The 17,945-nt window shown below is 38.5% G+C and overlaps 1 protein-coding gene across 2 annotated transcripts in view; it reads left to right on the top strand.

The window, feature by feature from the left end:
- SEC23A (SEC23 homolog A, COPII component) overlaps positions 1–11,365 on the top strand; it is a 49,712-nt gene extending 38,347 nt beyond the window's left edge. For both annotated transcript variants that reach the window (XM_073349100.2, XM_073349101.2), the window contains 5 exons: positions 746–907; positions 3,974–4,060; positions 4,929–5,084; positions 5,655–5,720; positions 9,883–11,365. In XM_073349100.2, coding sequence (XP_073205201.1) covers positions 746–907; positions 3,974–4,060; positions 4,929–5,084; positions 5,655–5,720; positions 9,883–9,972 — 561 coding nt within the window. In that variant the 3' untranslated portion in view covers positions 9,973–11,365. The remainder of the gene's footprint in view (positions 1–745; positions 908–3,973; positions 4,061–4,928; positions 5,085–5,654; positions 5,721–9,882) is intronic.
- Positions 11,366–17,945: the final 6,580 nt, after the last annotated feature.

The raw sequence follows: 17,945 nt of genomic DNA, 5'->3' as shown, positions 1-17,945 counted from the left end.
GTAATACAAATAATAATATTAAATAGATGTTGAGGACAGCTATTAAAAAAAGAAATTCACAAATATTTTAAATTTCATGCTATACAGGATTGCTCTGGTGATGTCTTTCATGTACTACTTAAAAATGTTAAATTGATGAGGAAACACTTCACTGATGTTTTGTTAGTTTAATGCAGCTGAGCTTAAAAGGAATTGTGCATTTAGTAAATAACCATTTCCAGAGCACTATTAAACCCTGTTGAATCTGGACTTTCCATTGAACTCAAAGCACCTCCAGCGTAAACTGGCTGCAGTGTAGAAACATTGGTCCAGCAATAAAGGGTTTGGGCTTTCCATTTTGAACTGAAAGGTCCAAATTTGCAGTTGATGATAATTGTATTCCTTCTCATAGTAAAACTGCTCTTTGCCCAGTTTCTGTGTTTAAAACATAGTACACTAACTCCTAAAAACTGTACAGTTAATTTACACATGCTATTTTAGTAAAGATTATAACAGTATAGAATATTCTGTTTTAGGTATAAATATAGGGGAGTGAAGAGATGTTAAACTCTCCTTTTTGTGCCTACCCATTTTGAGAATAACCTTACTTTATTTTCATAGAAAAGTGCAACGTTCAATTATTTGAGATGCAGTTTTGTGGGTGGTACATTTGTAATGTTGCACTACCTAGTAGTTTGTTACTTTTATTGGAAACATATTTTTTCCACTTTATTTGTCCAACCCTGTAGGACTTTTTGTTTTGCAGTTTATGTTTCACTTAAGGAGGTCCCCTTTCTTGCAAGTCTTTAACAACAGCCCTGATGAGAGTTCATACTATCGTCATCATTTCATGCGTCAAGATCTAACCCAGTCACTTATCATGATTCAACCAATCCTCTATGCCTACTCTTTCAGTGGACCTCCAGAGGTATGACAATGTTTAATTCAACTATAGGGCAAAAGTGCACTAGATGTGGAATTTTGTATTCATGGCTGTGTTGCAGATATTTATGTAAGTATTAAAACAACCTTATGCATCATCGCCTGTGAAAGTGTGTGTGTGTAATGTATTTTATATAAAACAGAAAATTGTGAGCAAGGCAGCTATGTGAACAATGAAATCTGATTATTGCACAATAGCCTCAAGAGCATAACTCGCTTTTTTGTATGATGGCATTCCAAACCAAGACACATGGGATGAAATTCTGGACCCTTTCAAGTCAAATGGGAGTTTTGCCTTTGATTTCAATGACATCAGGATTTTCCCCGTGGTATAAACCTGTTTTTAACCCTAGGTTTTACTTTTTAGTAGGTGTGATGGATTTTACACAATTACTAGGAAAAACAAATTTTCAAGGCTGTTTATGAAAGGTGATGTCATAGTCCTACCATATATCTCACCCAGAACTGACCCCCTCCATTCTCATACAGTTGACTATAGTTAATTAGCGTATTGCAGTCCTATTAGTTACACTGCAGCCAATTTTGCAAACCCAAGAATTCTGGCTAGTTTAGATATAATGTAGGCGAGTTTCCAAAGCTTTAGTACTTATTAGTCCCAAACTATTAGATCCCATATCCTGAGTACCCTGCATTCCATTTTGAAATGGATTTACCAGAAGCTACAGTAATAGTCAAGTGAAACAAATAGCTTTCTGCAAACATTTTAAAACAACTTTTGTACATAGAGAATAATACTTGGATGATTTTACACACACACACTAAATAATTTATTATTTGGAACAGATAAGATACAAGACAGTCTCTGCTCGAGAAAGCTAGTAATCTAGAAAAATTCTGAGTCAAATTCAATCTTAGTGTGTGAAGCAATTCCACTGAAGTCAATGAAGTTGCACCCAGGTATGCCAGTGAATTTGGCCCTGTCTTTTCAGTGAAGTTATAATGGCTTCATGCTTTCTCATGTGGTTAGATCTCCACACTACAAAATAAAAACAATGAGGAGTCTTTGTGGCACCTTAGAGACTAACAAATTTATTTGGGCATAAGCTTTCGTGGGCTAGAACCCACTTCATCAGATGCATGGAGTGGAAAATACAGGAGCAGGTATAAATAAATGAAAAGACGGTTGTTGCCTTACCAAGTGTGAGGTCAGTCTAATGAGATAAATCAATTAACAGCAGGATACCAAGGGAGGGAAAAATAACTTTTGTAGTGTTAGTGAGAGTGGCCCATTTCAGGCACTTGACAAGAAGGTGTAAGTAACAGTAGGGGGAAATTAGTATTGGGGAAATTAGGTTTAGGTTTTGTAATGACCCAACCACTTCCAGTCTTTATTCAGGCCTAATCTGATGGTGTCCAGTTTGCAAATTAATTTCAGTTCTACAGTTTCACATTGGAGTCTGTTTTTGAAGTTTTTTTGTTGAAGAATTGCCATCCGATGAAGTGAGCTGTAGCTCACGAAAGCTTATGCTCAAATAAATTTGTTAGTCTCTAAGGTGCCACAAGTCCTCCTTTTCTTTTTGCAGATACAGACTAACACGGCTGCTACTCTGAAACTTTTAGGTCTGTTATTGAGAGACCAGAGAGCTTAAAGTGTTCTCCTACTGGTTTTTCAATGTTATGATTCCTGATGTCAGATTTGTGTCCATTTATTCTTTTGCATAGAGACTGTCTGGTTTGGCCAATGTACATGGCAGAGGGGCATTGCTGGCACATGATGGCATATATCACATGGGTAGATGTGCAGGTGAATGAGCCTCTGATAGTGTGGCTGATGTGATTAGGCCCTATGATGGTGTCCCCTGAATAGATATGTAGACACAGTTGGCAATGGGCTTTGTTGCAAGGCTAGGTTCCTGGGTTAGTGGTTCTGTTGTGTGGTGTGTGGTTGCTGGTGAGTATTTGCTTCAGGTTTGGGGGGCTGTCTGTAAGCAAGGACTGGCCTGTCTCCCAAGATCTGTGAGAGTGAGGGATCGTCCTTCAGGATAGGTTGTAGATCCTTGATGATGCGCTGGAAGCTGTAGGTGAAGTAACATCAGTCTAGTCACAATTTTCTTTGTCCGTTTTTTTGTACAATCAATACTTTGAGGTATCTCTATCATGATATATCCTGTTGCCTCACATGACATCAACACACAGTGGCCACATTAAAAGCCTTCCAGTTGCCTTTTTAAGTAATAATACCTCAGAATTCATATATGCCTAGGTATTCAATATACAGAATATAGAGCAGCATAGACAATACTATAGTACTATTATCTAATTGCAAAAGTAAGGCTGTAAGGAAAATATGTTCCAGGATGACAACTGTTTCTTTACACACTGAAGCATCTTTAAAGTAGTGACATGCGGGCCCGCTTGCGGGGGGCAGTTGCCCAGGAGCATAGGCAATTTAAAAGGGCTTGGGATCCCCGGTCTCTCTTAAATCACCTGGACAGGACACAGGGCTCCTAGGCGCGCACAGGGTAGTACCGGCAGTGGCGAAAAGTGCAGGCGCAGCACCGCCTAAATGTCAGGCAGCCTGCGTCCGCGGCTTCTACATGTGTGTACCAGTCGCCGCATGTGATAGCTCCACGCCCACGTGGTGGCACCACGCCTGGCCAGCAGCAACGTGGGGCCCGGCTCCAACGTACCCTGCATGAATCAAACCTCAGCCATCCTTTCTAGGGGGCTCATTGACTGTTCTGCTCTGAGGCCCGGAATTGCTGTGACATGGTATTGATAAAATGGAGGTGTTTGAAAGACAAAGCAAAGGCACAGTGATGAAATAATTCTCCCAACTCTCGACTTCCGTATTTACTTTTTTACATTACATGTTCATGAAATATTGTGTATTTGGAATCAAGCAGTCTAATTTTAAAATGAAATTATGAGTGTTGTAGATATGTAATTTTGAGAAGTAACGATGCAGAACTAGTAGTAATTTTAAAGAAAAGCATTTCCTAAAATTTGGTGATCTGTTCAAAGAGGCTTATAAAATACTTAGTTTACTCTGTTCTCCATATTCAACTGAATTTTTTCCCCTTTGTCTTAGCCTGTTCTTCTTGATAGCAGCAGCATTTTGCCAGATCGCATTCTTCTTATGGACACCTTTTTTCAGATCCTTATTTATCATGGAGAGGTAAGATCCAGTCATTCTTATGTATACATCCTGCTCATCGTAGAAATATTCTGTTACCAAACTAAGGCCCTAATTTTGCAAGCATTTACTACAGTACTTGACTGTGTTTACCTGAGTAGAACCCGATAGAGCTACTTGCATGCATAAAATTAAACATGTATATAAATGTTTGGAGGATTATGGCCTAATGTGGTTTAATATAGTGGCACCTGGTATTACTTGCTATTTCCGTTATAAATCTTGTTTTTCAAGGGGGTTAAGGTTCATTTTCTTCCGCACACCTCAAGCTAAAACTTGTCCTACATGGTATCAGCATGCTAAATTTTTATGTAGAACAGCAAAAGGTTTTTTTTTTTTTGTACTTTTGGACACATTATTCCTATTATTATTTATTTATTCTGTGCCTTAGGTGTGCATGACATTTTACAGGAAATAAGATTGGTCCCTGACCTGACAAGTTTACTGTTTAGCACAGCTAAGCCTGACAGACAAAGGTGGGCAAAAGTATGGGCAAGGACAATGGCCACAAAAGTAAAAGTTTATATTACCTGCTTTTGTTACATACACGTTTTGTTAGATTTTGTGTTTAGAGAGTCAGTTTTATAAGTTAATAGGTATTAATATTGGAGGGAGCAAAGTCTAGCAAGAGGGCAGGAATGGTAGAGTAGAGGTGAGCATTGGAACATTCCCCTCTGAAAGTCCTGTTGATATCAACTGTATTGTGAAAATGGATGACTGTCTTTTTGTTCTGTGTTTGTACAGCACCTTGCACAATAGTGTCCTGGTCCATGATTGGGGATCCCAGGTACTATGATAGTAATACAAATGATAATAATAATGAGTGCTTTTTAAATTTTTTATTCTTTAGACCATAGCTCAGTGGCGCAAGTCAGGCTACCAAGACATGCCAGAATATGAAAATTTTCGCCATCTGTTACAAGCTCCAATAGATGATGCCCAGGAAATTCTCCATTCCAGATTCCCAATGCCCCGGTACATTGATACAGAGCATGGAGGAAGCCAGGTACAGTGAATTGTGTACATTTAAGAAATGAGGTGTCATTAGTGTCTAAATTAAAGATACTATAAATGTTCATTTAATTATTAAAATAAATTTAGTGGATAGATATATAAATGGTGACTTAGCAATTAGGAGGTTGAAATTCTGACAGAAATAAGTTTGTAGAAGTAACTTGTTTAATGCTTGGTTCCCTTTTTTAGACACTATTATTCTTCCATTCGTTTTTGGATTTTGAAACATTTCTTAGTATTCTATTATTTACATTTATTTTACTAGGTTTTTCTTTAAAAAAATTAAATTTTCCACAACTTTGAAAAGTTGTCAACATCTCAAATTATTTGTGTGATGTTGCTATGGAATCCAGGGATCTTTAAGTTTTGGTTCACATTTACTGTCACTTAGAGCATACTCACTTTTCCCTACAAAAACTTAACTTTACCAAAAAGAAAATACTAAGAAAATGACAACCCTGCATGCTTTGCTTCAGATAATCAAGGTAAAATTCTGTGGCTACAAGATTTATTTTGTTTTAAATTTAGTGATTTATTTCCTCTTTGGTTTATGTTTTCAAAGGCCCGCTTCCTGCTTTCTAAAGTCAATCCCTCTCAGACTCACAACAACATGTATGCCTGGGGACAGGTAAGCATACAAAACATTGTGCTAAGCTTATCTCAGTGGTGAATATGCTTGAGGGAATTTTTTTTTCTACGTTCAGAGTTTCCCAGCTTTAGACACAGTGAAATATTAGTTGCATACAGGCAGTAATGTCCACAGTTAAAACGAAATGAGAAAAAAATACAATATTCCTGGCCGCCACTTAGAACTACCAAGATTAAAGAGAAGATGCATCATTGCTACTTTATTCCCCCGAAAAAATTGGTCCAGTTTACTGCTTGGAAACTTCTCTTAGGCTTGAGTTGAGATGTCTTCCCAAATCAGACACTATCTTCAAATTCTTTACAGTGAAAAGAATGCTGATGAGAGGGCACTAATCCTTGGGCAAAGAATTTTTTGCATCCAGAAAAATCTGTTGTTCATCTCAGCAATATAGTTCAGGAATTGATCACCAAAAAGTGCCAGAAAACTGTCCTACAAACTGATAGACTCTGAGATTAAGGTTTAACAAGGGTGGGGCAGTGAACCAGTATTTTATTGATACTTGATTTTATTGATAATTTGTTAGTCTCTAAGGTGCCACAAGTACTCGTTTTCTTTTTGTGAATACAGACTAACATGGCTGCTACTCTGAAACCTACCATTGATACTTGGGTTTCCCATGGTCCAGGCTGCCATTGAGTAACCAGGAAAATTAACTTTTCAAGTCCTAGCTCCAGGAAGAAAGCTTATTAAATATAGAGAAATTCAGGAGGTAGGGCTACCTACAGCAATTCACTTTTCTGACTCTGTTACAGCCATAACAGCTCTGCACCCCAATCCCCTACCCTCCCTTCCAGCTTTGAACTTTATAACAGGAAAAGAAATATAACTATGGGTAAATGCTAAGTTAGTGGCATTGTCAAACAAAAATGTACTGACATTAGGTATGTACACGCTTCTGTTGTTAACCAAAACAGCAGAAGCTCTTGCCAAGTAGTCTGATAAAGGGCATATTCAGTCCGAAACATTAACGAGATGTCAAAGTATTTCTCCAAATTTATAATGTAACCAAAACCAAACTTTGACCCAATTTGAAAACTAAGTAACTGTATTTGAGGCCAATGTTATTGACATAGACTCAGCTGCAAAGTAAAAATAGAATTTTTCACATTTCCATTGACACTGTATTATATAATTTCTGCATGAACTCCTGCAAGGTTAGCTTTCAGTTACTTGTGCAAACAGACTTCAGCCGAATAAACTAGTCCGTTTATCACGTGATACATGCCATTTTTTTCAATTTTAAACTTAATTAATTTTGCTTTTAACCTTTCCCTGAGTTATGTGGGTTGTTTCTTGTAATTCTGGCTGATGTCTGAATTGGTGAAAATCACCAATAAAATTTGATACTCCACGTTGCCCTGAAGAGGGCACCTGCACACCATTGAAACCGTATTTCAGGAGGCAATGAGTCATATAGTTTACACTTTAATATCTAATTGGAAGTGAAGATTTTTCAGACTTTGGCCCTGTATGTGCATTTACTGTATTTAAAACATATTCAGAAAAAATAACTTAAAATTTCAGTAGAGAGTTCCATTGTATTTACTTGAAAGTACATCTTCAAATTACTCTTTAAGCAATTGTAATAGTTTAATTTGAACTGGTACAAGATAATATCTAGCTGTGCTTGTCACTGCTTTCAACTGTACTCTTTCTTTGGTGGTGACAGTTTTTACAGTTTTTAAGAGAAAAAGCTGCATACGATTTCTTAAGTCTCTACTAATGCCAAACTTCTTGGCATCAATATATCTGCCTGTGTTAAATTTAAATTTTGTATATATTTTCATGCCGCAGTGCTGGGTTTTTAAATGAATAGAAATTATATATTCAGTCTGTGCAAAAACAAAGCTAATTTTCATGTACTTCTCAGTTTCATACAATGAAACCTTGCTAGTTTTCTCACTGGTAAACTATAGAGCCCAGAATTCTCAGTAGACAGTGTTCGATTTGTTGTTTACTGAGCTACTCTCTAGATGGTCTTCAGCTACATTAGTGTTGGATTATTAGGTGATGTCGAGCTCTCTTCCAATTTAAAAATTGTGGAGTGGTGAGTCACACTCTCACTCCTTGATGACAGTCTATTTGTAATCCTGTTGCTGCTCCTTGCACAAGGAGAGGAGAATTCAGACTAAACTACTAAACCCGACTCTGCCACTGATCACTTTGGGGCTTCGGCCAGTTCTAAAAAAATGTCTACTAATTTTGAGTGCTGTAATTTAGACACCTGTTTCCTGATCATGAAAAGTGTCACAAACACCCATTCAGCTCACTGACTTTCGTTGGAGTTATGAGTGTTCAGTGTCTCTGAAATGAAATCTTAGTTGTGTCAAGGTAGGCATGCAAAGACAGGTACCCCAAAATAGTGAGCATTTTTGAAAATGTGGCCTTAACCTCTGTGGTCTGTCTGTTTTCTTCATCTGTATTATTATTTGCATTTTTATAGTGCCTAGGACCCCACTGTGCTAGGCACTGTGCAAACACAGAACAAAAAGATGGTCTCTGCTTCAAAGAGCTTACAGTTTGTAAGAAAAAATATCATAGATGGACAAATAGACAGATAGATGCGGGAGTACATGAAGACAGTATAGGTCAGCATAAGAGGCAGTGGCCTCAGCACAACCACAGCCTAATTATTCTCAGGTTTTTTGTAGTCATCACAGCAAAGGAGGGTTTTAAGGAGGGATTTGAGGGAGGACAATGAGGCAGCTTTGCTGGTGTTTATGGGGTGCTCCTCCTGCTCCTCTGTAAAATGGGTATAATGAGACTGAGCTTCTTAAGAGGTCTTGTGAGCTTTAATTACTTAATGTTTGCAGAGCTGCCAGGTCTGTTGTTTTTCTTTATGTACTACAGGTTTTGGCCTTTTTACATGGAAACTTGAGCAATTTGCCAATTTTTTTCTAATGCTCGGCTCATTGCTTAGTATAGGCAGATCTGATATGAAATCAGAGAACCACTTGTATGTGTTTTAAAAATAGTGCTCACACTAAAATGTTGAAAATTTACTGTCTGTTTCCTTGACTTCTTAGCTCTCTAAGGCTCTCTCCCAAGTGAGTCCAAGCAAATATGTCTCTTCAATATCCACACTCAGTTTTTTCATTTCATCCTCTGAAAGCTTGTATTTTGCCATGAGCACTTCACAGGGAACTTCTTGGAATTCTTCAAATTGTTCCCTGAGGTCAGAGAGCAAAGAAAAGAAAAATGGGGAGACTGCATCTTTTTGATCCCTGACTCTGCAGTGTGTATGACCTTTAGATATCATTACCAGTTTTAAGAATCGCAGAATGGAACGGCTGTTTAGCTCTGAGCCAGCATCCATTGAAGTCTATGGAAAGACTTCTCCATTTGGGTATGTCTATAGTGCAATCCTGGGGTGTAATTACAGCTTATGTTGACATTCCCGAGCTGGCCTGGGTACTGGAGCAATGGACTATACTAGCCTGCCTGGAATGTATTACTCATTTGGAAGCTTGTGCTGCCCGGCTTCACTGCTTCTGTACTCAAGCTAGCTAGATCTATACATTGGAGTGACATGAACATCAATGTGTAGACATACCCCTTGACTTCAGTGGGCATTGGATCAGGCCCTGGGCAGCTTGCTGTCTTGTTTCCCATTGATATTTTGGGTGTGTGTGTTAAATCATAGTTAATTTAGTGGTGGTAGTAACACGCATTCCTCTGTCTTTCTATTTTTTCTTATTTGGTGCACTAAGATAGGAACAAGAAAACGAGTACTTGTGGCACCTTAGAGACTAACCAGTTTATAGGAACAGTGTCGGACATATGGCATGACTTTTTAATTTTCTCTATAAAATGTATATTCAATATTTGTCAGCTATCTAAAACTTTAGGCTTCCCACAAATACATTTAATTATCTCCCCACATTATGTCTTGTTGCAGAATCTGCTTAAAATGGGAAGGAATATAGTTGTGATGGTTTATACTTGAATTTATGCAAATATATTAAATGTATGTAAACCTACAATCTAGCATTTTTGTCAAAATGATGTTTGTAAAGCCCTTTAAAAATATTAGATTATTTTACAGAACATACTGTGCATTAAAAATTGTTTTTTCCAACTACACTTGCTTCATAATTAATATAATCTAATGAATTCTCCTTGTTTTTACTTTCTCTTGGAGGAGTCTGGAGCACCCATTCTGACTGATGATGTCAGCTTGCAAGTCTTTATGGATCATCTGAAGAAACTTGCCGTCTCTAGTGCTGCCTAAAAATGATGCAACACATTACAGACACTGACAAGCTGAACTATATTTCGGCTTTCTTTTTCCTTTTCATTGTGTCTGCAAACAGAATGCTGTGATATGCACAAGCTGCCTAACTAGATTTCAAAGTGGTGTAGTTTTCAAGAAAGCATTTGTTAACAGCAAATGTCTTAATGGAATATAATTAGAGGAAAAAGAACAAAGTCTTTTTGGTTACCATGATGATTTATATATATATTATTTTTAGACCATTGAGGATAACTTTGAAATGTGATATTTTTTTAAATGGTTGAGAATGTGACTCTGCCTTGCACTACAAAGACATGTTAAACATTACAAAGGAAGTCTATAGTGGCACTGGGCTTTCTAGATTGCCCTGTGACTACTTCTCTTTACTAATTTTGAACAAAAAGCAAACAAAGATACAGAAAAAGCATATAAAATAAACTCACTCTTTCTGACTTAGTCTATAGAACATTTAATTTCTTCAACAATCAGTTATGTTTGTGTGGTGATTATTTAGGAAAAAAATATTCTTTCAAGTATTGACTTCTTTATGTTTATTTTTTACCTTTGCTTTTTTGGTAACAGATTGTTTCCTTCCTTTCCATTTAAAGAATTTGAGCACAATTTAAAAAAATCAGTTCTTGTCCAAAGCGTAAACCTGACAATCCACGTTATATCTCTGCCAGTAATTCTACGCTATTACAGTTAGTACTGTCAAACACTACCATACATGAATATACTCAAGGCAAAGAAGAATAATATCAATGCATTTTAGATTGTTCTAAGAAAAACCCTACACTACAGTTGTGAAGTGATTAGAAATGTAGTCTTGATTTGTCTTAGCCAGAAAATTTACTTTTTCCCTAGGATACATAGATTTTTTTTGTTATAGCCTTATAATAATATTTACTCTGATGTGTGGCACTACACATATGCTTTTTTGTTTCTGCTTCCTTTTTGTTATAAATTCAGTAGGCTGCAAATTTTTGTTGAAACAGTATTATGCATTATATGCCATAATTGTAATAAATTTAGTGATACTCTGTTCTTGATTTTTTTTTTGTAAATTAATGTGTTCACATTTACTGTTTAAAGTTTACATATGGAACAGATGTTTACATTGCTGATGCTATTTTGACAAGCAAAAATATAAAATTTGGTAGTGGATAATAAGAACATGTTATACAATGACTGAAGGAAGAGAGATAATTTTGACCTAGAAATCCAGTTATATGCTCATGAGATAGGCATGAGTTTTCTCCTGTTTGTCTGTAAATTCTGTAAAACTTGATGAAATCAATAGCTCTTAGTTTTATTTCCTTAATTTTCTTTTATCTAAATGAGATTATATCCAGGCCAAAAGAAGCTCAAATAAAGCATACCTTTTCTCTCACTGTTTTGGTATTTACTTAACTGTTGGTAGAGTATATTTACATCTGATAAACTTTTGTCTAAAAGCAGATGTGGTACTAAAGTTGGAGATAATGAAAGTCATAATAACGTCACATATTTTGTATATTTACAGAATTGTATAATTTTGCTGCTGTAGCCATCAAACTTTCAGCTTAGTTTCTAGAAATACAGAAAGGGCCCAAATCACTGACAATTTAGGTAGCATGAATTGTGACAGTTCTTGGGGTACCCAGGACTGAGTGAGTTTATTATTCCTGCCTCCAGTGAAAGGGTGTCTTCCTTGTGGTAGCTGGGTGTCAGCTTCCTGACACTGCCTGCTCTTCAGCCACTCAAGCACTCTCCTCTGGGCTAGGCAAGCCCTTCCTTTGCCTTGCAGGTTAAGGATAGGTGCACCCCAATCCTCGAATCTCTTTGAATCTTTCCCCTGTGATATCCAGCCCCTGACACCAATTACTCACAGAATTTCTAGATCCTTTGCACCCAAACGTTCAGCTTGCCACAGTTTACCATTTTTACCTTAAACCAATGCTTTTGTCAACCATGCAGCACTTGTAAGCATTAAACACAAAAATTTTATTTAGAAAAGGATAAAGATTTAACAAGGAACAAGAGAGAATGGTGGAAACAAGTGTTTACAATAAAAAACAATTATAAAATGCAAATCTGGTCCACACTTATCAATAGTTACCTCTCCTATCTAAGAACATAGATTTCCCTCTCAAAGTTCAGTCTTGCAGAGGTGGCTGTCTTCTCAAGAACCAGGATCCAAATGTTTGTGAAAGCACCCCCTTTTGCCAGGGGTTTTCCTCAGTGAATGGATCCAGAGTACCTTTCCCCACACTTTGTTATATTGAAAACAGCCTTTTATTTCTATTCACAGTCAGGGCAAACCCCTCCGTCATTGTTCAGTTTCTTTTCTATCTTGGGTCATCTCTAAGACACTGTCAGGGGTGATTCCCCACTCTGGCACTTTGAGTGCAGAAGGTGGGGGCCCACAAGGATTCTAAAAATTAATACTGGTCATTCCAGGCTTGTATTACACTCCCGAGGTTGCAGCTTCTCTCTGACCTTGGATGGGTAGATGCTGCCACCACCCAAATGCAAAATGCCTAGGAACCCAGGAATGCGCACTTGAGAATTCCTTCCTGTGGGGTACCCTAAAGCCCTTTCACCCTTCCTCCAGGGAAGAGCTGAGAAAGAAAACAGCTGGAAATTAGCTGTTGCCCCCAGCTAATTAAACCACATATGCACAAACCTCTTAGGACACCAAAAATCCAATCCTGTTCTTAAAAAAGGTAAATGTTATTAAAAACAAAAAGAAAATACATCTGGAACTTAGGCTTTTGCAAGATTTAAAAAAAACCCACTTACAAAAATTAAACATCAAGAATAACCTTCTTGAGGCCCAGCTTAAAGGTTACAAGCAAAACAAAAGCATTTGGGGTTAGCACAGAGGAGTCCACAAGCCAATAAGAAATAAAAATAAACCTAATTGCATCTTTCTAGACATTTTCTGATTTATGAGTAGGTTTTAGGTATGATCTGATGATTTCCATACCTGCCAAAAAGCTTTTTTACTGCATAGTCCCAGCCCTGTCTCTGCTCTGTCCCCTCTCTCTGGAGAACAACAACAGAACAAACAAAGGGAAGTTTTCCCCAACTTTAAAAAGCCTTCCCATTGGCCCTTTTGGTCAGGTGCCCACTCCTTTCCTGTTACCTGTGGACTTTTTAACCCTTTACAGATAAAGCAAGTAGAGAACAGCTACTAAGACGGATTTTATAGCTAACTGGCTGGCTGGGTGTCCATAAAACTGATCTACCCCCCACTTCATTTATCACAGACACATTACCATCGGATGACTAATTTCTACTCCAAGTCCATAAAACATACTTTCAATAGAAATACATTATTCCTTAAATATTATCTGTACATATATGTTGCAGTGATTGAATCTTGACAAAGTTAGGAGCTATAGATACTTTACATGTTACTCTTTATGGAAAAATATCCTGCAAGACATGTTTGGTTTAGTGAGTTTGTCAGGTCTTAGGTGAGAGCTGTTTGTAAAGAACAGGGGACCCTTTGCTAAGAAGGCTCTTTGTCACGTACCAATTCAGAAGCACTTCAGACTGTTTGCTTTTTAATACTTCAGCTCTTAACATTATATGGGTCTGTTTCGCTTGGCACACTTTTTTTAAAATGGAAGCACTGTTTAATAAATGAATATATTTACATAGGTTACTGCCAGAACAGGTTAATAAGTAATTTTTTTATAATTCAGAAGTGTCAAAAATGTGCTAGGTGCTTTCCAGGTATGAAGGAAGGGGACTGTCCTTGCCTTAAAGTGCATATAACTTAAAAAGGCTTGTGAACTTGTGCCTCACTACAGAACCTAATACCATACTAATATGGAGAACTAGAAGAATTCTTTTGCTAACTCCACCCCAAAGAAGTCTTTCACAACAAAGACACCAACATCCACAATTACCACATTGTAAGACTGGGGCCATCACCTCGGTGATATGTCCAACTAACCACTACAACCATGGCATTAGCATTGTCTCACACTGAAGCAGAGCATAATCTGATATCACAGTCACCACAGCCATACACTTTCTTCTGTCTCCACACTTAGGTGTGAGGGCCCTTGCCTGGCCAGAAATCAAATGTCATAGAACCATAGGTTAGAAGGGACCTCAAGGATCATCTAGTCTAACCCCCTGCAAAAAGATGCAGGATGCGTCATGCCTCTTCTCAGCTGCCACAACATAGCTTCCCCAGCTGAATGATACTTCCCACACTGGTATTATACAAACAAGCCATGCTGCTATGATTCTTCACCTTTAAAGGGGCATAATCACAATTTGCTTGGCAGGATTCAGCAGGAGAAATGATCAGGTATAAACCAACTATAATATTGTACCAGGAAGCAAACAATAATTAGTACTCTTCTTAGAAAAATAAAATCACAATGCAAAAGGTAAAAACCAGAAATCCTACAGCCTCCTCTCCCACCCCCCACAAATTGCTTGTCTCCCTCATATAAAGGCCAGAGAAAGGGTGGCTTCTGCTTATACAGTGCCAGAGGCTATGTTGGTAATTCAATTGCTAGATAATCCACCTCCGTGGTAATTTCATTCTTTGTTTACTCTTGAGTCCCTTTTATTCTATGAGGTCGCTGTTTATTTTAGCCACAGTCTCACTGTGGGGTGATGGAAAAACCACCCGAATCCCTTTTTTATAAACAGATATGCATTTTTTGTCTTTCTGAATATGTTTCACGCTATTAAGTCATTGCAGTATATATATGTTATAATTATTTTCATTCCATGTTTTTTTCAGTACTTATCAATGAGTTTACTTAAAGGTTATATAAGAGGATACTTCCTCTTAGCGTATGCGCAACGATTCATCACCGAATTTGGTCTGCTAGTTGGATCATTAACTTCCCCAGCCCGGGATGAGTACTGACAGGGAGTGCAACGTGAATGGTGATCCACGCCCCCAGGAGGGATGATAAAAGATTGTGTGAAAATTAATGTGGCACCTAACAGAATCATACGGTAGCTTTTATTGTCTATGTACTGTACCAATATGAAAAAATAAATACATTATAATTACTTTATAATATCCTAACTCATATCATCTAAAAAGCCTGGGAGGGGGTGCAAATATGCTTTCTTGCCCAGGATGCTAAAATGCCTAGTTACAGCTCTGCCAAATACACGCAGCCTAGATTCCAAGTTGCTGTCACATAGGTCCTGCCATTCCAACGCCGCAGCTGAATCTGCTCTCTCTGTCAAACTCTCTACAGGATGGGGTGGAAGTCTGCTTGAAAGTTACTTCTTTTAACCTTTTACCTCCCAGCCCCATTGCTGGGGGAGCAGGACAAAAATACAAGGAAATTAGCTAGTTGCAGCACTTCTCCCTCTCAAGCCAGGCTGTCTGGGGAGGATAGAAACGAAGCAGCTGCGTGTGTGTGGGTAGGAATTCTGTGGGGATGGCCTGTGAGTTCCTTGTAGATCTACTCTCCTCATAGCCCACATCCCTTTCCCCCTCCTTGCAGCCATTGTCAATTCCACCTTGAGGAGAAGCTATCACTTTAACTCCATGCACCTGATTCTTCTCATACTTTCACTAGAGTAATAGAGTTACACTGGCACCAAATTAGTGTGTGAGATCAGAGTCAGGTCCTGTGAGTTCAAACTTGCAGAGTTTTGGACCCTCAGCACAGGATAGCATGTAGCCCACTTTTCCCTCTCTACATGCACTAGCTAGTTCAAACTCAGTTCTAATTTAATGTGAACATTTTAAGCACCTACTGTCCATGACCTTATGAATATGCCACCCTACTAAGAGAGTGAACTTTATTTGCTGCATGCATCAGCATTGGAGGCATGTGTGGAAGAGAGTGAAAGGTTAATTGAAGTATGTGGAAGGTTTTAAGGAGTTGTTGATTGCAAGCTAGTCTCATTCACCAGGCTGCCATACCTGGCTAATGATGTAGCCTGTTTAAGTGTAATGTAACACTATTGATATTTAACAGCAATAAAATAGCTCTGGGATGAAATAATGCAAATATATAAAAGGGCTCACATTGAACCCTTTCCAGAAAACAGATGACAGGTTGAAAGATGGTCAAAACATTACTTCCTGCATAACACAAAGCTAAAAGAACAGTGAATAACCCTTAAATCTATTTTGTTGCGGGAACAAGCTTATCGTTGGTGTGGGAACGCAGTGGGTGAATTCAATTCTGCTTGTCCAAAAGAAAAGTGAATGTGAAAGCTAAGGAAGGTAGGGAAGGATAGTCACTTGTGGAAATCCACCATTTTGGCAGTCAGAGGGTCACGTGGAGTGATTACTTAAATCCCAGAGGAGCTCACAATTTCAAGCAATATGGTCAACCTAGTTAGGATCAAAATTTGACATATTTTAAACATGTTTATAATCTGCCTTCCCATTTCTCAAGATCTGTATACAATGTTTAAAAAATAATCCAAGCTAACCCAGCAGTCTTGTGTCACAATTTAAGTCAAGCCAAATACCCTCTGGTATCCAACCATGTGATAAAGTGGGCTATCATGGAAAAGCTGTCTTAAATGTGCATTTTCTGCACAAACACTCCACAGTACTTTCTTCCCTTTCCTTTGGGAACAGCTGAATTGCTTTTAATTGTACTCATCACCTCCATCATTCATATTTTGTCAACAGGATGCTGTGGAGTGGGGATGCAGGAGCTTTGGGAGCTTCTGCAGCCTCACAGTTGAAGCAGTGGTGACAAGGCTATGTCTACATTGCACAGTTAACCTGAGTGATAGGCATTCAGGTGTGAGCATTCCCACAGCAAAACCCCACCTTCTTTACTGTGTCCTCCCTGTTTCTGCACCTGCTTGTATGTGTCTGGGGTGTATCTCAGGCTACTTTGTGCTGAGCTACTCCAGGATTCTTTCCCTGTCAGTTACTGTATTCCCAACCTCAAGAGATCAAAAATAATAGAGTCAGATCCTAAAAAAATCACGGGCCCTATAAAACATTATCAAATCATAGCTTTTTAGTCTCTTCTGACTTTTTAACTCCCCTCTACTTTTCTGGCAAGATGTGTGTGATAATTTCGGGTTGAAAAGTCAACCTTTAATGCACACATGCCTCTCTTTGGCTGCTCAAATAGAGACTCAGTGTATGCTGAAGGTACACAAACATATTTAAGGAGAATTTGAATGGAGAAGATACAAAATGGTAAATGTTTGTTTTATTTGGGCTCATCCTAAATAGCAAGCTACTCACTTTCATATAATTGTAATGCTTCTGTTAATGGTGTCTCATTAATAGGAAGGATATCCCCTCAAAAGTATTCCTTCAAAAATGGAGATGGAATGAAAGGAAGGCATCCGTGCTGGTGGGAAAAAGGGGTATGTGATGAGATGCGTACCCCACATAGGCCCTGAGAGGGTTAATGTGGGCCTGAGAGCCCGGTTGTTGTCTGGCTACACCTGGAAGTAGAGCCAGGCTTAACTGATCATGCAGCCCAGGTGGGCAGAAGCAGGCTGGTAAGTATAAAGAAAGTAAGCTCCCCCTAGAAGGGGACTGTAGGGAGAAAGTCTATAGTCATGCTCTGGGAACAGAGATGTGATGAGGAAGGAACTGGGAGAGTAGAAATGATAAGCCCAGGATCCTAGCCCTAAAAGAAGAGTCAACCTAGAGAAGCTCTGGGAAAGAAGCTCCTGAGAGAGACTGGGTATGAAAACTAGTGGGACTGTGTTGGTTGTAGAGTTCTGGACTAGACCCCAATGTAGTAGGAGGGCATAGGTTCCCATACCAGCTACTGGCAAAATGGCATAAGCCTGGAGTTGGGGTCAAAGACCTTCTGTGAGGACATTAGACTATCTTATATTGGGCTTTCTGTTACCCTGGAAGGGGAGGAATAAATCATGACCTAACCAGGAGGCCAAGTTATGCGATGAAGGACCACCACAGGAAATGGAGTTGTTGGCAGGGGGATTCTAGGGGAGAGAGATGCTATGCTATGCCTGGCTATCAGGAGGTGTTCCTGTGGTGA

Source organism: Lepidochelys kempii, chromosome 6 (assembly GCF_965140285.1).
Source record: "Lepidochelys kempii isolate rLepKem1 chromosome 6, rLepKem1.hap1, whole genome shotgun sequence".
Lineage (NCBI taxonomy): Eukaryota > Metazoa > Chordata > Testudines > Cheloniidae > Lepidochelys > Lepidochelys kempii.
Note: the sequence above shows the minus strand (reverse complement) of the source record. Positions and strands in the feature narration are given on the sequence as shown.